The following is a 27,550-nucleotide window of genomic DNA, read 5'->3' on the forward strand; positions in this document are numbered from 1 at the left end:
GGCTTTATAAAAAAACAGATAAACTTGGGAATTTAATTTAAAAAAAAGTCAAAATACCAGCATCAAAAATGAAAAGGGTAAATTCACTACCAATGAAGAGAAAATTAAAGCAATAATTCAGAGCTATCTTGCCCAACTGTATGCCAATAAATCTGACAATCTAAGTGAAATGGATGAATATTTACAAAAACATAAACTTCCCAGGTTAACAGGAGAGAAACTAAAATACCTAATCCCATTTTAGAAAAAGAAATTGAATAGACCATTAATGAACTTCGTAAGAAAAAATCTCCAAGGCCAGATGGATTTACAAGTGAGTTCTACTAAAACATTTAAAGAACGATTAATTCTAATATTATATAAACTTTCGGGAAAACAGGTGAAGGAATCCTATTGAATTCCTTTTACAATACAAATATGGTGATGATACCTAAACTAGGAAGAGCAAAAACAGAGAAAGAAAACTATAGAACAATTTCCCTAATGACTATTGAGGCAAAAATTTTAAATAAAATACTTGCAAAAAGATTACAACAATTTATCATCAGTATCATACACTATGAATAGGTGGGAGATATACCAGGACTACTGGGCTGGTTCAATATTAGGAAAACAATCAGCATCATTTCATATAAGTCTCTCCAGGTTTTTCTGAAGTCTGCCTACTCATCATTTCTTATAGCACAATAGTATTCCATTATATCATATATCACAATTTGTTCAGCTTTTCTCCAACTGATGGTCATCCCCTCAAATTTCCCATTCTTTACCACTACAAAAAGAACTGCTATATTTTTGTACATGTAGGGCCTTTCCCCTTTTATGATCTCTTTGGGACACAGACCTAGTAGTGGTATTGCTGGATCAAAGGGTATGCAGAATATGGTTACCCTTTGGGCATAGTTCCAAATTGCTCTCTAGAATGGTTGGGATCTCTGTTCACAACTCCACCACCAATGCATTAGGTTCTAATTTTCTCCAACATTTATCATTTTCTTATTTTGTCATGTTGGCCAATTTGAGAAGTGTAATCTGCTACCTCAGTTGTTTTTATCTGCATTTCTCTAATAGTGATTTAGAGCATTTTTTCATATGACTACAGATAGCTTTAATTTCTTCATCTGAAAATTTCCTGTTCATATCCTTTGACCATTTTTCAGCTGGGGAATTACAAATCTTATAAATTTGATTCTGCTCTTCATATGTTTGAGAAATGAGGCCTGTATCAGAGACACTTGTTTTAAAAATTGTTTCCCAACTTTTTAATCTTGGTTGCATTGGTTTTGTTTGTGCAGAAACTTTTGAATTTAATTTCATCGAAATCTGCAACTCAAAGTCTTATTGAATGTTGAACACCATCTTTACATGTCACTGGAAAAAAATTAATATCCAAAGCAACAGAATTTGGAACTAAAAACTCTGAATAAAAATGTTTTTTAAAAAATAAAATAAACAATTTTTTAAAAATCAGTAAGAGGAGACCTTGGAATATAATATTCTAAAAAGCAAAAGAGGTTCACAATCAAGAGTAACATACTCTGCAAAGCTAAGTATATTCTGAAAGAGAAAAAATAGATCTTTAACGTAATAGAAGATTTTAAAGCATCTGATGAAAACACCAGAGCTGAACAGAATCTTTGAACTATAAACACAAGACTATTCTGCCCAGAACAAATATAATCTCTCTTCCATACTAGACTTTCAAAAACTTGAAGAAAGCTATTATCCTCTAAATATTCTCTTTTCCAAGCTGAATGGGAACAGATTTAGTGAAGACTTCTCAGGAATGTGGAGTCTTCTTCCTGGAGTGGAGAGGAGACCTTGGGCCCAGGTTTCCATTCCTCCAGAGTCGGGTGATTTCCATATAAGGCTATGTATTGCATTAGGATCAATGATTGGATATGACTCACTAACTCCTCAATATAATGACATGTATTTTCGCAGGCTTTGTAATGTCCTGGAGCAGGAAATTTGAACCAGGTTTCAAAAGGGATTGGTTAGATTTCGCGCCTAGAATGTAAGACCTTGCTTCTCAGCCAATGAGAATAATGGTCAGTGGTGGGAGGGGGATTTTCGTGTCAGAGTCTATATAAATTGCCATTCTGCTTCTATAAGGCGCCTTCCTACTCCAGCTTTACTGGTGAAAGGACCGCCCGGTTTCTCGGGGAACCGAATAAAGGAGATTTTGTTTTTACCTTGAGACGCCTCTGAGCAGTCAATTTGAATAAGGGGGTTCGTGCTTTCCCCCACACACAAAGCTAACCATCCCCAGTTTCTTCAACTGATCCCAAGATGGCATAGTTAAATAAACTTAATCACCCTAGTCAGGTTCCTCTATATATCTTTCCTAAAATGTGGCACAGAGAACTAAAGAACAAATATTATAATGTTTGTATCATGGCAGGAATTTGGTAGAAGCCAATCTTTTCCTGGCTTAGGCAGCTAGGTGCCACAGTGAATAGAGTGTTAGGTCTGTGGTCTTGAAGACTCATCTTTCTGGAGTTCAAAAATCTGGACTCGGACACTTAACAGGTGTGTGACCCTGGGCAAGTCAGTGAACCCTGTTTGCCTCAGTTTCTTCATTTGTAAAATGAGCTGGAGAAGGAATGGCAAACCAGTCATCTTTGCCAAGAAAGCCCCAAATGAGCTCACAAAGAGTTGAACATGACTGAAACAACTGAGTAACAACAAATCTTTTTTTTTTTTTTTGCAAATGGTTTACGTTTGGAATTGATTATTCTCTGAATGTTTGGTAGGATTTACTTGTAAATTCATCTCTATTTTATCCAGGGTTGTGCCCACCCCTACTACTCCTGTAGGTGTTCATTTATAACTTATTCATTCCCCACCCCCTGGATCGGTTTACTAAAATTCTCTTTTTCTTGTTACTAGTCTCTTAATCTTTCTAAGCTTCAGGTTCTTCAGATGCAAAATGAAGATGGCAGTATTTACATTTGCTACCTCTCTGCATTACTGTGAACAAAACGACTTGTAACTTTTAAATACCATGTAAACGTGCGATGTTCTTTGCTCCACCTTGAGCACCTCTTAAGTGGGCTGATTAACAGGCATTCAATCTATCAAAGGATCATCAGATTTGAGCTGGAAGAATTATCACAATAGTTAAACTTTTTAATAGCAGCAAGGCAGCATTTGAGAATTCATTATAGAGGATGAGAACAGGATATATTGCCCTGGTAAAATTATTTTTTTCAAAAAGAGGAGGAGGGAAAGATTAAAAGGACATATTACTTAGGCATTGCCCTTCCAAACATTCTTAAGGATGCAAAGATCTCTATTCCTTAGGGAAAGCACCACACATCCGCTATGTGGTGTTTTGGGAAGTTGTTTTTTTTCCCATGCTTGAATCCTCCTTGTTGGGCTAAAGGTCTAAATTTTGCATAAATATTTACCATAACCCACTCTAGCTAACATTGCCTCCTCACACTGTTAGTAAAAGGAGACCTTTGCTTGTACAGTCTTAAAAAGTTACTGTTATTAATATGACTACTTTGAAGAATGTCCTATAATCTCATGAGGGTTAAAGAAAATTGAAGCGGAGAAGGATATTGTAGCAGGAGGTTAATAAAGGCAGAGTCCATGGAAAATTTAGTTATTTTCAGTAATAAAAGAAATGCAAGTGTGTGCTGGTTATAATACAATAACAACCCTTTGTATTTATGTTGCACTTTATAGCTAGAATTTCAACTTAAAGTAAAAAGTTTCCAATGCATTCTTATCTGATTCCCCCCATAACAACTCTGAGATAGATAAGGTATTTGGTGTGTAGAAAAACTGAAGGTCAGGGAGGTTAAATGAACACTAGTGGTGAAAAGAATAAATAGGATTTGGCTGACCTGGATTCTAATCCCAACTCACTGTTATTTGGGGTTAATCACTTAACTTAAACTCTTTAAGCTTCTGTTTCTTCATATTTAAAATGAAATGGCTGGGTTAGTTGCTCACTTAAAGCCCTTCCAATATAAGTTTCTATGACTGTGAGACATGCTCATGTTCACAAAACTCCTAAGTAGTGGAGTTAGAATTAGAGCCCAAGTCTTCAGTGAGCTGTGATTTCCCAATATCAATCATTACATAAGGCTAGAACTCTCTGTGCTAAGGAATAATGACAAAAACTAAACAGTTCCTGCCCTAAAAAAGCTTATATTCTTTTGGGAAAAAACATATTTTATACATGATTATTTACAAAATAAGAAATTGGAAGGAGACACTAGCAACTTGGTAGAGATCAGAAAACGCTTTACATAGAAAAGTGGTGCTTGAATTAAGGTTCAAATGAAACAAAGGATTCTAAGAAGCATAGCTGGGAGCACATCCCAGGCACAGGGAACAACTAGTACAAATAGCAGATATGGGAGATATAACATTCTGTCTTAGGAGTAAAAAAGTCAATCTGATTAGACCACAAGGTGTACGAAGGAGAATAATATGTAATAATGGTGAAAGAGGTAGAAATCTACTTATAAAGGCTTTAAGGGCCAATGAGAGTTTATTCTTGTTCTGCTATTGAAATTTACTGAGTTGAAGAGTGACATGGTCAGATTTAACTAAGAAAATTACTTTAGCAGCTCTGTGGAGAATGAATTGGAGTGGGGAAAGACTAGGCTAGGAGACTCTTCAATAATCCAGATGAGGTGATATGGACTTGAACAAGGGAGGTGACAGGGTGCATAAAGAGAAAGGAAGTAGAAGTAAGATTTGGGACACATATGTAGGGTATCTTTTTATTCACTTATGAGCACAGTTAAAACAAGATTATTTCTAATTCAAATTCCTGCTTCAAAAAATCAGCAAGCATTTATTAAATGTCTGCTACATGTCGCAAACTGTAACAGTCCTGTTCTTAATAAGTCTGCAGTCTAACAGGGAAGACAGCATGCAAACAACTACTTCCAAACAAGATATAAACGGGATAAATTGGAGATGAGAGAGAAGGCAAAAAAGGTTCAAATTCCTTTTTCTGATCTTGGCTTATTTACATAGTCTATTTTTTTTTTGTTAAATTATGTATTTTACATTTTTCTAAGGATTTATATATTTCCTCTAAGTTATCGGTTTTCTTAGCAAAAAAAAGTTTCTAATAACGTTCTTTATTCCTTCTTCAATTTCAAAGTTCTTTCTCATTTTTGATATGAACGGCTGGGTTTTCCTCTTTTTTAAAAATCAAGTTTTTCTTTTTGAAAAAAAGGTCCTAGTTTAATTTATGAATTTCAATGGTTTTTTGCTTTCAATTAATCTCCTAATTTTTGGAATATAATCTGTTATTTCAGTTAGGGATTTTTGATATATTGTTCATATTTTTTTAACTGCATGCCTAATTCATTGATTTGTTCTTTTTCTCTTTTAGTGATGAAAGCTTTGAGATACAAATTTTTCTTCTCAGTATTGCTTTAACTGAATTCCATAAGTAGATGTATTGTCTCATTATCATCATCTTTTTTGATTAAATGAAATATTCTATTGTTTATAATTTTTCTTTGCCCTACCAGTTCATGAGGACTTACGTGTATCTTGGAGGTATATTTGACTAAATTTGGGGGAGAGGGGAAAGCGTAATAAAAATCCTTCAATAATTGTTTCCTCCTAAAGTGGTGTAGTCAGGAATTGTCAAACTCTATGTTCACATTTTTTAAATGTTTCATTTGGGCCTGCAAACACATTTATTACTAATATTAGTTCTTTTGCACAGATCATAAGATCATATATTTAGAACTATAAGGAACCTAAAATTTTCTTTAGTCATCTGAGCAACAAATAAAAGGAAATATGGAAATCTAGGAAAACAAATCAGGGTTTATCATCATCATGAACTAAATTTGCAAAGAGTACACATGTGAAGCAGCATTTGACAAGATTATAGCAGACAATAATTTAAAATGCAACTACTCTTTGAAAGTTGAGTAGATGGAAATCTAAAATGTTTTAACCCCCATGTTCAAAGGTAATGAGCAATTAAACTTTAACTCACACCACACCCTACTATAGGTCAAATTAAAAATTTTAAAAAAAAAAGGAGCAAAGGATAGAGGGAATATTGTTACCAACTAAGCTACCTTAAAATTTTAAAAAATTATCTTTAAGATAGATTTAATTCAATAAATATTCACTAAATGCCTACAAGGTACCATACATGGCTCTTGTTATAAAGACAAAATAAATTTCACCCTGCCCTCAAGGAGAGTACATTAATAATTCATAATGATTACCAAGTCCTATTATCTCACATAAGTGATTTCAAAGACTGCATTTTTAGCACCTGTAATGCAAGATTTATCAAAGTGTGGCAGGGGTCATACCCTATCATGAAACATGGTCAGAGATGCAATTCCTGGTTCTAGTGACCATATGGGTGCTTGGATACTTGCTTTCAGCTATATGGTGCTTTGAAGACTTGCCATTTTGGTATGGTGTGGAAAGCTCTGAGTGGTCTTTTAGTATTTGTTCTCTTTTCCCCATGACCATTGTGGGTGGAGGAAGATTAGCAAGAATGGGGTATCAGTTTAAAGAAGGAATAGCTTCCAAATTGGCCTCTCTACTTTGACTCTCCTTCATGGCAAATAGTGCACTCTTTGTTTTGACTCTCCCATTTGGGGGAGGAAAGTGGGAGTAGGGAGCAAAAAGCACAGGGCAGAGGGATGAAATAGCTAAATCATTTATCATATATGCAAAAGCATATTTAGGAAAAGCTGGCTATTTTCTACACTAGAAATAATCCATAAGGACATTTAAGGATCGTTCAATTACTCTGCATTATTCTTTTTTTAAAAAGAGAAGTGCTTTCATGGCTAAGAAGTTTATTCGAGCCTTTATTTTTTTTAATGAGCATTCATTATTTCTCCCCCCCTCCCACTGTCCTCCCCAAATGAACAATTTTAAAAATAAAAGGAAAAAGAAAATATTTGTAACAAATATGCATAGTCAAGCAAAAAAAAAATTCCTATACTGACCATATCCAAAAATGTATGCTTCATTCTGAATTTTAAGTCCATCACATCTAAGGCAGAAGAAGATAAAAAGCTTCATTTTTGGTCCTTTGTCACTGTAGCTTATCACTGCACTACAGTTCAGTCTTTCAAAGTTAATTTTCTTTACAATTGTTCTAGTTAACTTCATTTTGCATTATTTCGGAGATTTTCCCAGTTTCCTCTGAAACTGTCGATTTGTTATTTCCTACAACCCAAAAATATTCCATTACATTTGCACAATGTGTTTAGTTATCCCCCAATGGATACTGTACTACACTTTAGAAATTACTTCAAATGTTTAACTTTGGCAAGGAAAATAATCTTTTTTTAAAAATAGCTAGAATGCTACATTCAATTCAATAATTACAATCAGCTTCATCCCTACATTCTTTTTAATTTAATTTCCATTTTTGGAGGTATGGTTGTATCCTAAGTTCCATTAAGTTGTGATTGCACGGTGCAAAGCTTCTCATTTACACTTTGTTGACTACACACCCAATTTACCTTCAGACACTGTGTAGAGAATTCCAGCCACGTAAATCTTCTAAACTTGTACGATCACTAGAAACCACAAACCTCCCAATACTACCATAGAAGCAGTATCTAAATGCCACAATTCTTCCACCGCACAAATATAGTAAACTATTATCCTGATGAAAGGCAGTTATAATCTGAAAACCTCAGAGGATTAAGATTTTTTCCCTCTGATGAAACAGGAAAAAAAAATGAATAAATGGTAATTTGAGAATTCAAAATTCCTATAAAGAAAACTGGAGCAAGGGGCTCAGGAAACTGTGTAGTACCATCAAACAAAGTCATAACAATTCACTTAAAAGGAGAGAAACTGTTGATTTTATTTATAAGCAAACTCTATTAGAGATATTTTCCAATTTCCTGTTCAGACTCTGAAATAGAATAATATAATTGAACTAAACAAAGTAGGAAAACTGAAGCTACTTTGATGTCAGTGAAAGTAGATTTAATGTAAATATCTCTAAATCTAATAAAAGAGAGGTCAGTTAAAAAGACAAATTTAATGACAATCTCCTCCTGTCCTATATCATCTAGCAAAAATCATTACATTCATAGGATTTAAAATAAAACATTTATAGTAAGTCATAAGTATTAATTTATATTTTAATTGGCTGCATGTCCTCTATTTCACAGTCATCTGTCAAATTATAAATAAAGGACAAGGATATTGTTTAATCTGTTTGATATACAGGGTCTTATATACCAAATAAGTGTTTGAAAAATGTTTTAAATGATGAACCTAATTGTCCTTGAGAAATAGTGGTAGCTCTATAGAACTCTCTAATCTAACTCTAATTGCCTCAAAAATTATAGACAAACCCCATAAAAGATGGTTAACTGGTTCCAGGGAAGAATGGAAGAGTCACCTAGATAGCCAAAATTCAGATTATAAAATCTTAAAATGGGCCAATTATGTCTTTCAGAGACTTTATAACAATAATACTCCCTAGTCACAGAAATCCAGGGTTTTTTCACCTAGGAGGAAGAAAGAGGAGCTACTCTACATGGATGCCTCCATGTTGGAGGCAGCCACAAGGGTGTGTATATGGAACTGATCACTGATTTAAAGCAATAAGGTACCCCAGAAGCTATCTTATGCAACCTTAAAAAAAACAGATAAGGAAACAGTAACTTAGGTTAAATAACTTACCAGGGTCACACAGCTAATAAGCTTCAGAGCTGAGGAATCTGAACCTCTTAAGTTCAACATTCTATCCACTAAACCATGCAACTGGGGCTTGATATGAATGTCAAGGCTGCATACATCTCCCTCTACAACTTTGTCAGTCATGGGTAACCTAGTATTGGCAGTACGCATCCTTTGTGAAGGTTCACCCAGGGTCTTCCCAGCTATTATTTTTAATTGGCTTGAGTATTAGAGGTTCAAAATTTTCTTCTCTACACCAGAGGACAGAGATGATCTTCATCTCCTCATATCAGTGGGGATTTAGCAAAATTATGGTAGAGCTTGTATTGAAATAGTATGAAACACCACTGGGGGGACTAAATTGCGTAGTAATGAACATACAATCTACTAACAACTATCAAATCTTGGAATGAATTGGAATTTTTAATGTTCTTAAACTCAACTACCTTAAAATGCTGAAAATTAGATGATTTGTTAATCAAAATGTTAAAGGATCTTTATCACAATGGTTTATATCATCTTTAAAATATCTGAAGTTTTTCTAGAATCACTTCTCTACAAAGCAAACAGTATAGGTGAATGTGAGATTTTTTTAAAGTGTATTCTAACTTTCTTCTTGAAAGTAAATAAATATCATTGACAGAGAGCTCCCTGCAGTCATGGAGCCATTAAGGAGAAGAGTTAGGAATCTTTTCAATTGGCTTCATTCCACAGAGGCTCATTGAGAACTGGAAACCGCTGGAAAATCAAATCTGTGGCAATGTTATTTTTTCCACAGTTAATTACCTGCTTCTGCTTCACTCCTTCCCCCAAAAGTGTATTTGAATGTTAGAGGAAAGGGAGGAAGCCATTCTGAGAGGAACAAATAGATTCCCCTCCCCCTCAAAAAAACCAAAATGAAATCAAAACATGTTTCTGTCTATCAAGTCCTAAAATACAGTACCTTAAATTCCTTCTCCTACCTGACACCTTTTCAGTCAAAAGAAATATAACTTCAAGTTACTAGAAAGAGATAATCAATAGTTACTCTCTCCTTCATAGAAAGAGATAATCAATAGTTACTCTCTTCTTCAAAGATAAAAGTACATCCAAAAATCTGACAATTATAAGATCAACTTAAAGGCTCTCTCCCACCCCCACCTCTCAAAACATAAGAATCAAAAAGGTTGAAAAAAAGCCATACATGGTCAACAGTAAAGATGATAAGTAAGAAAAAAAGCTTACTTAAAAGTTAGCTTCATTTTTCAGATTCCTACAATCAGGTAGAATCAGCAAACAGCAAAATACTTGCTCTGAAAATTGTTAGTAAATGCAAAAGAAAGCATTCTCAATATGCCTTTTTGTAGAACTTCAGTTAAACGAGCAGAGAACCTTGCTCTAGGCAGTTAAAACCAGTGAACAAGTCTCAACCAGTGCCTACTCTACTACAGACAAGGCCCCCATTTCATAAAATGAGCCCATCTAGAATAAAATTTTAAAAAGTGCAGAAATTAAAAAGAAAGATTAGGTAAATGGGGGTGGGTGGGGAAAATTTCTGGCCAGAAGACAGCTGCTCTTAGGGATGAAATGACCACCTCCATGTTTACAGTAAGAGGACAATGAAGTAATATATAACTACATGAAAATTCTTCTTAGAAATGATCAGTATCTCTATAATAACATATGCATGTTACTATCACATATAAAAAAAAGGCTCCATCTTTCACTGAAGGATTTTAAAGCATCTTACATTAATTTAATCTTCATATCACCCAAAAGATGGATATTATACAAATGATTATCTGTCCTTTCACTATAGAGTATCTAAATGTTCCTTCAGCAACACTTCCCTTGAGTAGGTCTCACCCAAAGAGCCAATAAAACAGGAAATAAGCTGACAGTGCATATACCACCAACAATCTCTGAAAAGATCAGACCTTCACCCACAGGAACCACTTCCTCCAAGTAAACCACAGAGACTGTACATGACAAACCACAATGTATCAACGTATGTCTCTAACACAGTCTGATCAACAATTTAAAGCCTCTGAGAAGATCTGTAAGAGCACCTTCACAGGATTTTCTAGGTGTTATTTCAGGATCTCGAACTCCCTACATTCCTCTCAGATATCACAAAATACATAGCACCTTCATGTTATTAAACTAACTTCATTAAATCACTATTCTTTCAGTCACCCTGGTACACAACCCCAAAGCAATCCTCTTCACTCTCCACTATACCTAAACCCAACCAAATGTCAATGACAAATCTACCTCTGAACCATCACTTGTATCTCTTCATTTCTCACCACTCCTATTGGGGCTCTCATGATCTCTCACCTGAAATCTATCAATAGTCTCCTAATTAAACTACCTGCTTCTGCAATCTTTCCTTTTTCCAATACATTCTGCAGAATACTGAGGTTGGATCATCTAGCTTCCCTACTCAAGAATCTTCACTGAATCTTTATATATTCTAAGATAAAAATATAAACTTCTCAGCTTGGTATTTAAAGCCAACTTTTTTTTTTTTCACATTTAGTTCTCATTACTCCCCATGGAAAACTCTGCATTCTAATCTACTCAGCCTACTTAGTGATCCCTGAACTCAGCATTTCATCTCCAATTTCATGCCTTTGTTTGCAGACTGCCTCCAACGCCTAGAATGCACTCAGTACATCATCTCCATCTCTTATATTCTTTAGCTTCCCAAGGCCTAACTCAGGAACCACTTTACTTCCTAAGGGAGCCTTTCCTGATTCTCCTCTAGTTGTCAGAGTGCTCACCCCTCCTCAAATTACCTTGTATTCACTTATCTCTACACACGTGGTGCCATCCAGAATAAAGTTAGCTACCTGAGGGCAAGAAATACTTTATGTTTTATCTTTGTATTCCCATTACTAGAATGGTGCCTTGTACATAACAAGTGATTAATAAATGTTTGCTGAATTGAATTCTTTCAATTCTGGCAAAAATCTTTAATTTTTCCGAAATATAATTCAACAACTACTCAATCTAAGGGAAGATCTTAAAAGCCCTAACCTAGAAGTAAGTTTCAAATGTGATCACCAGAATGACTCCCAAAACACCAAGATTCAGAGAGGAATCATTAGCATTTTTGTCTTAAAACTGTGTCCTTAAATGACTATGATAAGTCTTAAGACTTCAAAAGAAAAATACGCTGAAATTGGGAAGCTAACTAGTCTCAAGCATTAATGTATCCTAATTTCTTTTAAATCCTTCCAATTCCCTCAAAGACATGTTACTCACAGTCTCAAGACAGGAAAACTAATTTTTCACTGGCCAGTTGATTCTCCAGTCTCTCAACACTGGGAAATCACCCAGGCTGTCATGTGACTATGATCTCAGAAACCAGGACTCAGCATTCAAATTGGTAAAAGATCCTGTTTTGGTATGAATCTGAACTTGGTCAGCTGAACTGGTACATGCTGATACAATGAGGTAAACTTGGTATATTTTCTCTCTTTTACCAAAAGTCAGTGACAGATACTTGAACAGCTTAGGAAAAGATAAAAACAAGTTAGGTAACTAGTTTCTGTACCCTGAAATACTATTACCATAGGATCAGACAAACTAAATATGACTCTAAAGCTATTCAACTTCATGGGTTCTCCTAAAGCTAAAAACTCTAACAAACCTATTTCAAGGATCAAATAAAATATTCAATACAATTATAGAAAAACAAAATTTCTAGATTTTGAAGCCCCCAAAGTCTAAGTAGTTATAAAGGAAATCAAATCTCAGTGATAAAATACAGAGGAGCAACATGTTGCTATGATTTAAGTAATCCTACAATCACTGTAATGTCAAGAGTTAGTCTTTTCTTATACGTTGGTGAAGGCCTTATTATGTCCTTTATAAGGAAATAAGGCCCTGACCAACTGAAGCAGTATTTTCATGGCAGGCAAATACTGAAACCAGAAAACAAAATGTTTATCTCAATTTAGATTTATTATTTTAAAATAGTAATAAATAAATAGTACAGGATTATTTATCAGCATTAAGATATAGTAGCAATCACTTATCAAGTAGCTCCTTTTCATTCAGCAACCAAAAATGAATACAAAGTATCAGTAATAAAAAAATAGTTCACATTCACATAATGCTTCTTCGTTTTTCATTAATGACTGAGAAAGAGTGTCAAATGAAGGTCAAACACATACTAAATACCGACTCATGGGATACAAAGTTTAGATAGTCTCCTGCCCTCATGAATCTTAAAGTGTAGCATTAGAATAAGACACAAACAGCGATGGTGCATATTATAGCTAAATTATACTTAAAAGTTACAAAATAATGCACGTCTAAATGGTAAGTAATATAAGGGAAAGTTGCAGGCATAAACTAGTATTTGAGCTGGGTCTAAAGGGATAGACAGGAACTTGGATCCTGTCCCAATCCGGTCCACAGCCCACCCCTGTCCTCACAGCCCCTACACTTACTAGCAAGACACAACCACTCTAAGACTAATTTTCTTCACCTGTCTAAAAAACGCAGAGTAGTGAGGTGAAGATAATGCTTGCAGAACTAAAAAATAACATGATCAATCATTCTTAAGGGGATTAAAATTAGTTTTCAGTTTTTAAAAAAAGACTTAAATAACTGCTATAATTAAGTAACAAGGTAGCGTAGTGGAGTCAGGATGACCTGAATTCAAATGTGACTTCAGACACTTATTTGTAATGTTATGTGACACTGGGCAAATCGTTTAAGCTCTCTCAGTCTCAATTTCCTCATCTGTAAAGTGGAAATAATAATAACACCTTCCTCACAGGGTTATTTTGAGGATCAAATGAATTAAACTATGTAAAGTACTCTGAAAACTATAAAGCATTATCTAAATGCTAGCTATTAACAGCACTGTTATAAAATCAGAATTGGGAATCTGCTCTAGAATTCAGCCAGATAAAACATGGAATATTGTGGGGGGGAGGGTAGTTTAGGCAATATTATTAACATACTAAGAAGCTGGAAGGATTCAAACACAGCAAGTATGGCAAAACAAAGGACAAATAAAACGGATGATTATTACTTACATCCCTTAGATATGTGTCAATACAAAAGGGGAAGGGAGCTATTTAGCCTGATGCAGAAAGTTTAATATAAGTAACAGAACAAACTTAAAAGTAAAGTTTGGGCTAAGTGTCAGGAAAAACTTCCTGACTCAAAGATCAGATTGTAGTTGAGTCTCCTCAGGAAGTGATGGAAGTTTCATCCCCTTGAGATACTTAAAATTAGACCTTACAAGACACTAAAAATCATCCCTTTTGGGAATTATCCATCTAGAGTAGATTTCTGAGCTTACTATAGAGGATAAAGAAGAAAAAAGATATATAGATACAGATATATGCACATATACATATCTAACATAGATATGTATGTGTGTGTGTATACAATGTATATGCACCCACATAAATACTACTCCCAGAATACTGGTCATGATCCTAAAATTGTGTATCTCCTAAAATAAATACTTATATAGGACTTCAAATATGAAATAGAACAAAATACATGTGGAGAATGCTTCAATTCAAAAAAATATTAGGTACCTACTATACATAAACTATGTCAGACACTATGAAAGACACAAGGAGCCTAGCAGATAATAGCCATCAATAAATGTTTCTTGACTGGACATAACAATCTAGTATGGGAATTAGAAGAAAGCTACGCATATGCCACATAACTTTGTCATGAAATAAAATAATTAATATATCATGACCAAACAAACCCATTATAACTCATTCTGCCACTCTGCAAAGACAAATCAGATGGTTGGACTAATGAGGATGAGTGAATTCAGCTACCATTAGCTTGCGCCACCTCTAAAGTAATGAATATATCACCTAATTTTTATAAATCCATTTAACTTAGAGTATCATGTTGTTCTTGGTCAGTTGTGTCCGACTCTTGATGACTCCATAAACCATACTGTTCATGAGGTTTACCATTTCCTTCTCCAGTGGATTAAGACAAACAGAGGTTAAATGACTTGCCCAGGGTCATACAACTAGTGTGTGTTTAAAGCTGGATTTGAACTCAGATCTTTCTGACTCCAAGCCCAGCATTCTACCCACCAACCCATCTAGCCACCATCTAGCAGCATATACCAAATTACAAAATATAGTAAGACACTTGTGCCCTGCCAGTTCCACCAACAAGACACCCCATTTCTTGGCTCCAGGCAATCTCTCTGGCTGGAACACTCTCCCTCTTCCACCCCAACTATTGACCTCCCAGGTTTTCTTTAAGTCCCAACTAAAAATCCCACCTTCTACAGGAAGCCTTCCCTAACACCTCTTAATTCCAGTAGTTTCTGTCTTTTAATGATTTCCTTTTTACCCTGTATATAGATTGCTTTGTACGTATTTGTTTACAGGCTGCTTCCCCCATTAGATTGGAAGCTCCTTAAGAGCTGGGACTATCTTTTGCCACCTTCTATATTCCCGATGCTTAGCATAGTGCCTGGCACTTAATAAATGTTTATAGAATGAGTGAATAAAACAGAAAAGAATCTGAAGTTTTCAGTTTGAAAAGATGATATAGATCATCTAGCCTAAACCTGCCATTTGAGGGAAATAACCCCAGAAAAAGCAGTGTGATATAGTGAAAATAATACAGGATTTGGAGTCAGGATTGTGCTTTAAATCCTGGCTCTGTTCCTGGAAACTGTGTGACCTTGGGCAAGTTGCTTCAACTCTCTTGACATCAAAATGGAACAGATGACACCTAAGTACTAGTCCAGTTCTAAAACCTTTTACATTTCCTCCCCATCCCAAATTTCCTTTTAGTTATTTTGCATATATCTTATATGTGCAATATCTAAAGAGGCATCAAGACACATTGGATAGAAAGAAAGCAGTCCTCTATACGAGGAAGTGTTCAAGTCCTGCTTCTGTCACACACTGGCTACTGGAACTAAGGGCAATGACTAGACCTCTCAGGCTGAGATGATTAGTTCTTTCAAACTGTCATTTTGTATTGTAGTAGAAGCTTCCTCATAAAAGAGGGTTTCTACTTGGTAAAATGAGAGATCTGGACCTAAGTATATACACATACACATACACATATATGTATGTATGTACATGTTATCTTTCCTGATAAGCTTCTTGAAGACAGGGACCATTATCATTTATCTTTGTACTCTGAGCACTTAGTACATTAACAGGAGCTGATTCAATGTCTATTGATGGATTCTTAAAAGTGATAAGGTTCAAAATCTTGGTCTTTCTAGGAACTCTGATGTAGGATAGCAGTAAGGCCACATCACAAAAGAAAATACATGCCAATGATCTAACTAGAAAAAAAATCAGAATAGAAAAGGCCTCTGCTTGTTCTACAGGTATAAAAGAACCTCTCCTAACAACACTGAAGTACAATGTTAGTTTCTGAGATGTGCTAAAAAAAAAAAAATGCTTCCATAAAGTTTGCTAGTCCATGACCTAAATTACATCCTCAATTTTAGCACTTTAAAGTGTTCCAGGTAGCACAGCTATCAGAATGCCCTATAATATATGGGGTCAATCAACTCAACACCAATGGACCTTTACCTTGTAACTTTTTTTTTAACTTAAAGAATAATGCAGAATCAATTAACTATGAAACAAACTTGGGCTGAGCATACTGCAATTAAAACTGAGGCCTTGGCTTCTCAACTGACTCATTAAGTGGCCTTGGGAAAAACATTTAACAACTACCTTCAATAAAAGGACAAAAATTAAAGTAGCACATAGATGAAACACTTTTGAATCTTTTTTTTAAAAAATACATTATACAGCATTAGCTTTCTTGAAAGAAAAAACACTTTATGACTAAAAGTGCAAGTGAACACACTGATCTATGAGATGAACCCAAATGTCTCACTTTTGCTCCACTAAGTTTACCACTCTCAGTGCTGTATGGTCCCTTTCCAATTCTGCAGTGGTAGAAAAGGGGGCAAAGGACATTAAGAATCACACAATTTTTAAACCATTTATAAATTGGTTGCTATTTTAAATATGTTATGATTTTATCAATCTCCACATTCTCATTAAAAACAAAACCAACAAGAAGAAAAATGGAAGGCTGGTTCACAGGTTTTCCTCAGAGAGATAAATTAAAGAGCTGACCAGAAGTTGTTTTATCTTGTACCCAAAGATAACAAGAAACATCAGTTCACTGGTCATATTTGGTTACCTCATATTGCAGTGTTCATGATAAAATATCTGCAAAATGACCACTATGAAAATAATAGCAATTTAAACACCACCATCTGTTAACAGAAGGTGAAGGGACAGAGAAATTGTATGCAGACTTCAGTAAGATCCTCCACATTAAATCAACATACACTCTGATACTTGGTAAGAAGAGGTGAGTACAGCAAGAAAAATATTGAAAAATATGGATTAGCAATGAGAGAGTCAAATATTTGTAAATTTTTTATAATTTGAATATGTTCTTGAAGGAAAGCATCAAAAAGCACTGAATATGGAAAACACCAAATAAGAGCACACACACAGGAAACTGATTATATTTTGCAGAAAATAACTTGTTATTGATTATAAGTGTTATTCCCAAAGACACCATCTAAAGGATCTAAATATCAAAATTTCAAGATTCATATAAAAAATTGCAGTGCAATTAAAAATTGTGGATAGTTTTTAAAAAGTTGGCTTAATCACACATGACATAATTATTTCCCTTATTCTACTGAAAGAGCTTTCAATTCTCTGGCATTCAAAAGACATCCCTTTTACCATGGATCTCTACATTCTCAGGGATGGCAGAAAGTTATCTAAAGAGACCGAGACAATTAAATATTTAAGAATTGAGTGATCAGAAAAGCAGTCATCAAAAACCTCCCCAGGGCAATAATGTGTTGATTCTACCACTCTCCAAATGAAGATTATGGAAGATGGACAATGTGAAGATTGCTAGTACTCACATGAAAACTGAAAAACTAGGTAATTCTCATTTGTAAATGTGTTGGGTTTATTTTCACATTTCTTCTTAAATACATTAACTACATAGAAAAAGTTGTAGCCATTTAAAGAAATGGTCCAGATTGAGAGAACATCATTTTTAGGTTTCAGTTTAGTTTGAGTTTGGGGTTCTTTTTTTGTTTTTAAAGAGAGAAAAAAGGGAAGAAAGAACGAAGAACGTGTTAATGTAACCACAAAGTAATAACAGGATACAACAAGGTTCTGGGCAACCAAAGTGGCCAATCAGAGCATGAGCTTAGCTGAATTCGATCCTAGTCCCAGCACGTTCCTACTAAGAAGAATAAAAACCCTTATCTCGTTCAACCATGTGTCGCCTGCCACAAACTGCAAAACAGCAACGCCCAAAGCCAGCCAGTCTGATTTTAGCTAGGGACAGACAAACTGTACAGTCAGAAGCACTACAATGAAAGAACAAGGACTCACACACAGCTGGCCTGGATGATTTTGCACACGCTACAAAGCATACCCCATATAGTACTTCAATCATGAAAAGACCATAACGAGGTCCACCAGTACTGTCAGTTTGCCAGTCACTGCAAACTTAGCTGTCAGACATCAACTACACCATCAACACTAGTTTGGAGTTGAATAGTGGGAAGGAGAAGGCCACAGTGGGTGGTGCCTAGAGGAAGCTGGGAAGTATTCCCTACTGAGGACTTTCAGGATCCTTGGCAAAGAAGCAACACTAAACCAGTACTTCCAGATTTTATCCCCAACACATTCAAATCAGTACTACAAGTCAGATTAAGTCAAAGTTGTGCACAGTTATAGTAGAACAACTATTCACACTATGATCTTAGCTAATAATTAGGGAAACTACAACACCTGCAATCAATACAAAGTAGTGAACAAAAGTATGCAGAAAAGAAATTATAACAAGAACACCTAAGAAACAAGTATCCTTACTGCCTGGTTAAATTGCCTACATTTTGTCATCTGCAACTTAGAGTATCTCTAAAGACTTTTGTCATATCACTCTGCAAATCAGTTAGTGCTGTGAATTATCTGAAAAAATTCACTCCCAAAACAAACTTTACCATCAACAACCAAAATGGAGAGGTTTAAAGTTACACCTCCCCTGACTTAAAATTTAGTTTAATGCTCACAAGAATCACATACTGTAACTAGATGACAAAGAAAATATATGTCCAAAACTGAAAATAGGCAAATATAATTTCCAGTAATAACACTCAAAAAAGATCACTGGTGACTCTTGTATGGCATGAGTTGGTGGTCTTAAACTCCATTTCTACAGACTTAAACAGCAACAGGAAGAAATAAACCACTAACACATTTGTTTCTAATGGTGTTTTTCTGTCTAATGGCTCAACAAAAATGGCAAGAAATGAATGAGCCAGGAAAACAATTACCCACTCACCCCTGAAAGTGATTCTCAGAAGCAAAACACCCTGAAAGAAAGGGGAATAAAAGTACATTCAGGCATTACAAGATAAGCATGGTGGTTGCTCAAAGGAGACAGGAAAAAATGTTTCATAGACAACAAAACCTCATTTTTAAAATAAATGATACACTTTAAAAGAGCATATGTGGAGTTTTTAAATGTCAGTAGAATGCTTTAGGTGAGTGTGCATGTGACACTGTGGAAAGCATCAACAGGAAGAGGAAGTGCAACTTCTGTCTCTGGAGGAGCTGTTTTGGTATGATAATGGAATTCAGCCCTTTTTTAATCAACAAATGAGTCCAGCAATTGGGTGTAACTCTTATAAAGTAATTCAAACACTTTTTGCCAGAGTCCTATTGTTCTACCTTACAACAAAGGAGTTTTAAAAACAAATAGGCTTTTCTAAAGCTGATGTTTCTTTTATTAAACTTCAATTTTAGTTCCTCCCTCCACTTTCTTAAGTTGTGTTAAAGAGTTTTTTCTGGAAGAAAAACTGTAATTTTAGTCCAGAACACAAAAAGAAAAATATGAAGTTAGCATATGGACCACAAATATGCAACCTTGTTGTGTGTGAAAGGAATCCAGTTATAATGAAAATGATATATGTAAAAACACTGTAGAAATGAATGTGCTTAATGTTACTGTATCACATTTAAAAGTTTAATACTCAAGGGTTCAGAGTACCTAACCTAAAAGTATTTGCTGACTTATTAAATCAGAAATGATCCATCTAATCTAAGTGCTAATAAAGACAAATCCATTTATTAGCTAGCACATCAAACCCTACATAATTCCTTTACTGCTTATGATATTCTTTTAAACTACATTTTCCTGGGAAATATAAAAATCAGAAATTATGGAACTATAACATATATGGAATGTTATACCTAACACATAAATGTAACATATATGGAAATATAACAACCAAAAAGCTTTTTAAAAAAAATCGCCATCCAGATGCTTTACCCCAACTATAACAAGATACAGAGTTCCATTCATCGCCGAGTTACTATATAACAATTAAAAATTAGGCAAGCCAACATTTTAAAAAAGACCAAGATCTTCACAGAGTGCAGAGCCTGAAGTCAGGAAGCCTCATTTTCCGAAGTTCAAATGTGGCCTCAGACAGACACTTCCTAGCTGTGTGACCCTGGCCAAGCCACTTAACCCCGTTTGCCTCAGTTTCCTCATCCTCATAAAGTGAGCTGGAGAAGGAAATGGCAAACCACTCCTGCATCTTCGCCAAGAAAACTCCAAATGGAGTCACGAAAAGTCAGACACGACTGAAACGACTGAACAACAAAAAAGTTCACTAGTCCCAAGGTCCCAAGTTCCCTTTAAAAGGGACGAAGATCACACGGGCCACAAGGTAGCTCTCCCTCAGGAAAAATCCAATATCAAACTGCCCACACAACTGGGTGAGTGATATTGCCCCGGTATCCAACAGATGTGAGGCACTGACCTTCACCCAAAGTGACCTTCTGGGAGGGGGCGGGGGTTGTGATAAAGACTCTCAGGAGTGCCAAAACAACCCAAACCTTCATTTTACCTACGTTTCTCAAGAGCTTAGCTTCATTTTGAAACCTGGAGGTGCGCATCCTGTGTCCCTTCCCCAGGGATGCGTTGGGTGACGGGGCGGCTGCAGCTCGGGAGTACTTGTACAGATCCGAACCCTACTCTGCCCCGGGCCTGTCAAGCTCCGGGGTGATGGAGCTGGCGGAAGTCGCTCACTACCAAAGGCTGACCAGTAAAAGGAGTTTCATACCAACCTGTCCGTGATAGTAGACTGTGTGCCACTCATTGGGGCCCTTGGCGAGAGGTCGTCTTTCTATCCAACTTGCATTTTACAACCACATCCCAGTCCCCACCCCACCCCCAGCCGGCGCGGCTCCGAGAGGGACGCACAAGTCCGACTCCAAACTCCGGCCAGTCATAGGGCATCCGCCGGGGGGAGGGGGAAGAACGGGAGAAAGTCTCGGAGGGGGGGGGGGGGGGACACGCTCCAGGCCCGCCCGGGAATCGTGAGGTCGGGCAAAGGGGGCGGCCTCGAGTCTCCGCGAAGGCGGCTGGCTCCCCGGCTTCGGGCAGCGGCCGGGCGCCCCGCTCCTCCTCCTCTCGAGCTCGGGGGCCGGGGCCGGGCTGGGGCCCAGTCGGCTCTATCTGGGGCTGCGGGTGAGTCGTCGTCGCTGCTGCTGCTGCTGCTGCCGCCGCCGCCTCTGCTGCTGCTGCAGCCTCCGCTCGTGGGGCCGTCCCGCGCCGGGCTCGCTCAGCTCCGCAGGGTTCGGCTCCTCCATGTCCCCCGGGGCGGGGTCCCCTCCCGTCCCGTCCCGTCCGCCCGGGGGGAGGGCTGTCCCGGCGGCGGCTGGGGCAGGGGCGCGGGCACTCGCTGAGTCAGTCCGAAGGGGGGGAGGAGGAGCTGGGGGCCGAGGTCTCTCAGCGCCGCGGGCCGCGGCTCCCCATCCCCTGGGAGCTGGCTCGGGCTTCTTCCGCTCTCCGCCGCGGCTCCTCCCGGGAGAGGGGCCTGTCCCGTCTCGGCCGGCGGGGAGCGGCGGCGGCTGGGACTCCCCTCAGGGCCGGTTCGCCGGGTCCCGCGGGGCTATCTCGGGAGCGCGCTCGGGACGGAGGGGGAGGGGAGCGGGGAATGCGTCGGACGCCCAAGGTAAGGCGGCGCGCAGGGGGAGGGGGGGTCGCGACGATTCCAGCCGCGCGCACGGGTTCCGGTTCCGGTTCTGTCCTCTCCAGTCCTAGGCTCGTTCTCCCACACTCGCTCTCCTCCCCCGCCCTACTTTTCTCTCTCTTTTGCTTATTTTCCGGCCTCCTCTCTTACTTCTGAAAGCCGCCTCACTCAGGATTCCTCCGCGCGGCGCACACACACCAGGGCGCATCGGCCGCTGCCGCCTCCTCCGCGCGCTCGTCCCGGCTCCGGGAGCCTCCCCCGCAGGCGGCGTGCTGGAGAGGGAAGGGAAAAGTAGTGCTGCGGCCGGGCGGCCCGGCCCCGGGAGGGCTCTGCGCCTTGTAGCGAGGCAACGCCCCGGAGCACGACGCGGCCCCGGGGGAGCTGGTTATGGGGAAGACTTGATGTCATACTAGATCTTGGAATCAGAGGATTAAATCTCAGCCGTGGCGCTTGGAGCCAGTCACTAGGTCCCTCAGTGCCTCTATTAGCCTCCTCTGTAAAGTGGGGGTTGAGTAGGCTGGTGGGGTACGCAAAGTACAAGGTTCGTCCCACTTTATGATCCCTCCGGTGAATGGGGTTTCTCCTTGGCCTCTCATTTTCACACAGATGTCCTGAAGAGCCGTGATCCCTGCTTGTGTAGTTATGTCCTCGTATCCGTGTGTGTGTGTGAGAGACACCGAGACAGACACCGAGACAGACACCGAGACCTGCTTAGCAAAGCTCGGCTGTCAAAGCCGAGCCACGACAGAGAGATGGGGGGTGGGGGGGAGGGAAGACCTCCCTTGCAAGGCTCCGTTGTTAATACGAAAGAAAGGGGAAAAGGAAGAAACGTCCCTGGAAAGTTTCAGCTGTCAATGCCCCGGCTCCCCCTGGCACTACCCGGCACTACCTGGCACCGAGAGAGCCTTCCAAGGGAAGCCTCTTAGCGGGTTTGAGAAGAGACTTGGGACAACAGCTTCTTCACCTGTGCGGGGCGGTGCACTTGGGCCCCCGATCCCTACCTCTAAAGACTGGAGATAATGGGGACCAGTGGAGGGCTACTTAGTAAAGAAAAAAGCAGTCCTGTCCAGATGTAATAGCTCTGTAACCTTGGGCAAGTCACTTCACTTGTCGGTCTGTTTTCTGATCTCTCAGGTCCCTTCCAGCTGTATCTTTTGCAATTTCTTGGTATGTTACCTTTAGCCTGTTTCTGCCTTGAAAAATAGGGTGTGTTATTTGCAGTCACGGAAGAGAGCAGGCTGTGCTGTTTTCTCTGCAGGCCTTCATAGCTGTTTGTGGAAGGAAAAGAAAAGGCATTTTCTGGTATTTTGATCAAAGGGAATCTATATAAAAATTATCTCTGGAGGTTTTTCCACATATTTCACCATTATCTACTTATAAATGATGTAAAAGTCAACAGTATAGGAAACTGAGCCCAATATATCCATGTTCTACAAGTCTTCACATCCAGGTATTAAATGCCTCCGCTGTACCTTTTGCTAGAAATCCCTCCTGACCCTTGAATTCCTACCCATACAGATGCCCGTATGCCATCCCTCTCCTTCCACCTATCCACCCATCCTTGGGGCAATAATGACATCCCCCACCTTCCCATTAGAGTATTTGTTGACATTTCCCTATACACATTATCAGAAGATCATAGGTTTAGGTCTGGAAGGGATTTCAGAGATCATCTACTCCAATCCCCTCATTTTGGAGATGAGGAAAAGAAAAGACAAGAAAGGTGACTTTCCCAAGGTAACACAGGTATTAAATATCAGAGCTGGGATCTGAAGCTCACTTTCCACTGAACCATTTAAGATGTATTTTTATTATAGTTATATGTCTATATGGCATATTCCCCTTCTAGGTTATAAGCCCCACAAGGACAGGTACAATCTTGTCTAAACTAGATCTCCTTCAATACAAGATTCTACACATAGTAAGGACTTAATAAATTGCTGCCCAATTTGAGATACTTAACCTACTCTGAATAACCCTGTTCATTGTTTCATTTTCAGAGTCTTGGTGGTTTAATGATTTCAGCTGTTTGGTGAAAATTGAAATTTATCAGAATTTAATAATTTTCGTTAAAATAATTTCATTTTAACATTGCTTTCTGTGAAAGTCATTCAGCAAGAAGGATCATAACCCTGAGTGTTCTTTGTGCTTGAGCTAAGGGTGACATAACACAGGGGGGAAAAATTAAAACAGAGTCCTAAGATGACTCTAGCTGCGTGATTTCTGAGATCAGTAAAGAGCCAGCTAATTTTGTAATGTTTATTTTTAGAAAGAAACAGATTTAGTGATACAGGTCACTTCAGTCCTAATGATGTCAGCAGGATATATTGCCACCTGCTGGAGTATCCTAGTATGACACAATTCCATCCTAAGAACTGTCCAAGCAAAACTGCAATTTAAAAAAACAAAAATTGTTAAACAGCTAGAGATCGAGCCATTTCAATAAGCCTTGGTCAAGATCCAAATCTGGGCCACAAACTCAACAGATGTATTCTGTATAATCATGCAGACTTTCACAATGATGGACTAGCTGTGTCTTCCTTTGACATAATCCTTTTGTTAGACATGTATTCATTCCAGTGATTCATCAAATGGTGCACTGTAAAGATGGGTTCCCCTCTTCCCTTTGGGATCTTAAAGACCCTTTTTTCTATACAGTCTTTCTGGGGAAATTGTTTTGGACATAATTCTAAACTTAGACATTCATCTATGACCAAAGAATAAAAATCATATTGTTAGAACCGGAAGAACACTTAGAGATAGCCTAGCCCCTTCATTTCACAAGTAGGGAAACAAAGAGTTGTTAAAGATGAAGTGAGTTATCTAAAGTCACACAAAGAATTAGTGGCAGAAAAAAGACTAAAAGTCAGCTCTCCTGACTCCCAGGCTAGTGCTTTCCAGTTGCTTTTTGCTTCAGTGGGAAATGGTATGTAGCGATTATGAAATTATTTCAGATGGGAATTATTCACTGAAGTGCCACAAAGTCAACCTTTCCTCCCCCATTCTCTATAGAATAGTAAAGGCTGTTTTTGGAGCTACCTATAGTTTATGGAATCACAGAATTCATTTGGAAGGGACCTCTGTAGTCATGTGGAAAAGAATCCCCCCTATAATACCCTCCACAAGAGATTACCCAGCCCTTGCTTGAAAATCTCCAATGAAAGGAAACCCCCCTACTTCCTGAGAGAGGCCATTCCACTTTTGGATAGCTATGATTGTTAGGAAGTTGTTTGTTGTTTTGAGTTTTTTTTCTTACATCAAACCTAAATTTGACTCTTTGCAATTTCCACCCATTGTTACTGGTTCTTTCCTCTTGGGCCAAACAGAAGGAGGCTAATGTCTTCCACATTCCTCCTTTCAAATACTTGAAAACAGCCATCTCATCTCCCCTGAAAAGTTTAAAAGGTAAAGAGATAGCTCCACTTAAGATCATGAATTTACAAGTGGAAAGAAAAATAAAGATTATTTAGTCCAACCTCTTCATTTTAGAGACAAGGAAAGAGCAACCAAAGAAATCAAGGGAATTGCCCAAGGTGGTGAGAGACAGTGCCAGGATTCAAATACAGATCCTCTGACTTCCTATGCAGCACTCTTTCTGCTGCACTACATTGTCTAAAACTTGGTTTTTAAAAAAATAAATGACAAGGTAAAAATGAAACTTGATTAAAAGAATGATTTTAGAACCAAATAAAGTTATATCCCTGACATATTCCAGGCCCAGAAGAAATAAACTGATTTTCACATTGGAAAATGACACTGAAGACCTGACATCAATAGGACATGTGTTTGGGCTATTCTTTCAGTGGTAGTGGTGCTTTTGCACTGAGCTCTATAACATTCTCAGCTGGCTTCTCTTGTGACCAACAGTGCAAATATTCCACTCAGTTGGCTAAGTGCTTGGGGTACAGGCTGTGGCTGAGCAACATGTGCAAGTAAGTGATCTCTGCCTAAGGGAATCAACCTTCCACCTTAACCTTGCTTGCTTAACCCTTGACCTAACCTAGCTCTACCTAGGTGAGCCTAAAAGATAGTGCTTCCAGGCTTAAAGAAAATCAAGCTGAAGACAAAAAAATATATAAGTACTTCCTCTCTTTCCTATTTTTTTTCTGTAGGTTTTCATATATATGGGAGAGCTTTATAGGTGAGGACCTCATCACATGTCACATAGATTACTGCACTAACCCCTTCATTGGACTTGTAGTTTCTATTCTCATCTCTTCTCCAAGGCATCTTCCACATAGCTATCAGACTATCCAAAAAAAAAAAAATGTGTTCCTAAAACAAATCTCATTATGAAACTGCCCTACTCAGAAAATCTTGAGTGGCTTCCTGTTCCCTCTAGGATAAAATACAAAATTTTCAGCCTGGAATTTAAAATCCTCCATTTATCTCTCACCTACCTTCCCAGTCTTCCTCCCCTGCCCTGTTAACTGTTCTCTGTTCATGGCATTCCTTAATCTTGACTCCATGTTATAAAATGAGTGGTTTGCCATGTTTAGAATGCACTCCCTCACCTTTCCAATAGATCATCCATCTTCCTTGAGTATATAGTTCATGAGCTACTTCTAACTTCAGGCCTTTCCTGCCCCACCCCAACCCCCACTGATGTTAGAGGTCTCTTCCTATTGAGATTACTGCATACTTTGCACTTGTCTGCTTACTTGTATCTCTCAGCACCTAGCACAGTCCCTTGTGGGCATTAAGCACTTAGTATTTGTTGAATTGAACTCTAACTCTGTGCAACTAACTTTTGTGTTATTTTTGCCAAGAGATGTAAGAAGTCTCCCTATGCAGCCTTAAGACATTGATTCCACTTCTACATTCATACTCATTCTGTGAAAACAGCAAATTCTATAACTTCACTGGGTCTAGGTAACTTTCTCAGTTCATAATTTATAGCTCAATTGCATATCTCAACTAGTAAAAGGGGTTTCCATACCAGGAATTATTCTTCCCCTTTCCCTCCAAGCATGAAATCCCATGTTGGGACACTAAAAAGATAAAAGGAATACTTCACCAAAGTTCCACTTTGATGCACTGAGAAGACCCTCAGGATTTTGCAGCCTATGCCAGTAAAGCGCAAGCTCTAACAGGTCCTGCCAACCTGGAAAGCCTTTGATTATAGACTCACTGAGGCATTATATAGGTTTGAAATTCAAGGACCATCTCGACCTGTTTTAGTCTCGACATCAGCTTGGCTGCTGTGATAAATTTATCAGCCAAAGCAAATCATAAAGGCTCTCTCATAAGTGACAGAGAAATTGCAACTTGTGACTGGCAAAAGTACCCACAATGTCATCCCAAATCCACCCAAAGATAGGAGACAGAATGAACACAAGTAATGGCTGAGTGGATAGGCAGGAAAAGGAAGTTATTTATTTTAAAGTGTAATGTGGATGGAGCCAGTTGAAAAACTGAAATGTCTGTAGACTCCCCAGACTTTTTTAGCCAATCTACAAAGCTGCAAATGAGGACATAAATGCAGATTTAGTATTAATACAAAGTTGTTTATTTTTATAAAATTTAGTACAAACAATATATATGTATATATATATATATATATATATACTTATATATAAATCCTTCATGGGTAAAATATTATTACATAGTAATTCAAATGTAAATTAGTGCTTCATTTTCATTCCACAGTATTAGTGGTGAGTTAGCCCTTTCTGTACCTGTGATGGAAGAGTCAAGCTTATTCCTTCAGCTGCTGAGTCATCTTCATTTCAAATTTTCTCTTGGGGAGGTTGCTACACAAGTACCAATCATAACACACAGGAGAGTTGTTATGAGGAATCCCTTCCCACTGCCAGCTGCGTA

The 27,550-nt window shown here is 38.2% G+C and overlaps 1 protein-coding gene across 6 annotated transcripts in view; it reads right to left on the bottom strand.

Moving 5' to 3' along the window:
• ARHGEF12 (Rho guanine nucleotide exchange factor 12) overlaps positions 1–20,985 on the bottom strand; it is a 177,136-nt gene extending 156,151 nt beyond the window's left edge. For 5 of the 6 annotated variants that reach the window (XM_072612939.1, XM_072612935.1, XM_072612936.1 and 2 more), the window contains exon 1: positions 20,820–20,985. In XM_072612939.1, the coding sequence (XP_072469040.1) occupies positions 20,820–20,851 (32 nt within the window). In that variant the 5' untranslated portion in view covers positions 20,852–20,985. Of the gene's footprint in view, positions 1–9,891; positions 9,972–20,819 lie in introns of those variants that run through there. The other variant, XM_072612934.1, reaches the window with a different exon arrangement.
• Between the last annotated feature and the right edge of the window lie 6,565 nt (positions 20,986–27,550).

This window comes from Notamacropus eugenii, chromosome 5 (assembly GCF_028372415.1).
Source record: "Notamacropus eugenii isolate mMacEug1 chromosome 5, mMacEug1.pri_v2, whole genome shotgun sequence".
Classification (NCBI taxonomy): Eukaryota; Metazoa; Chordata; class Mammalia; order Diprotodontia; family Macropodidae; genus Notamacropus; species Notamacropus eugenii.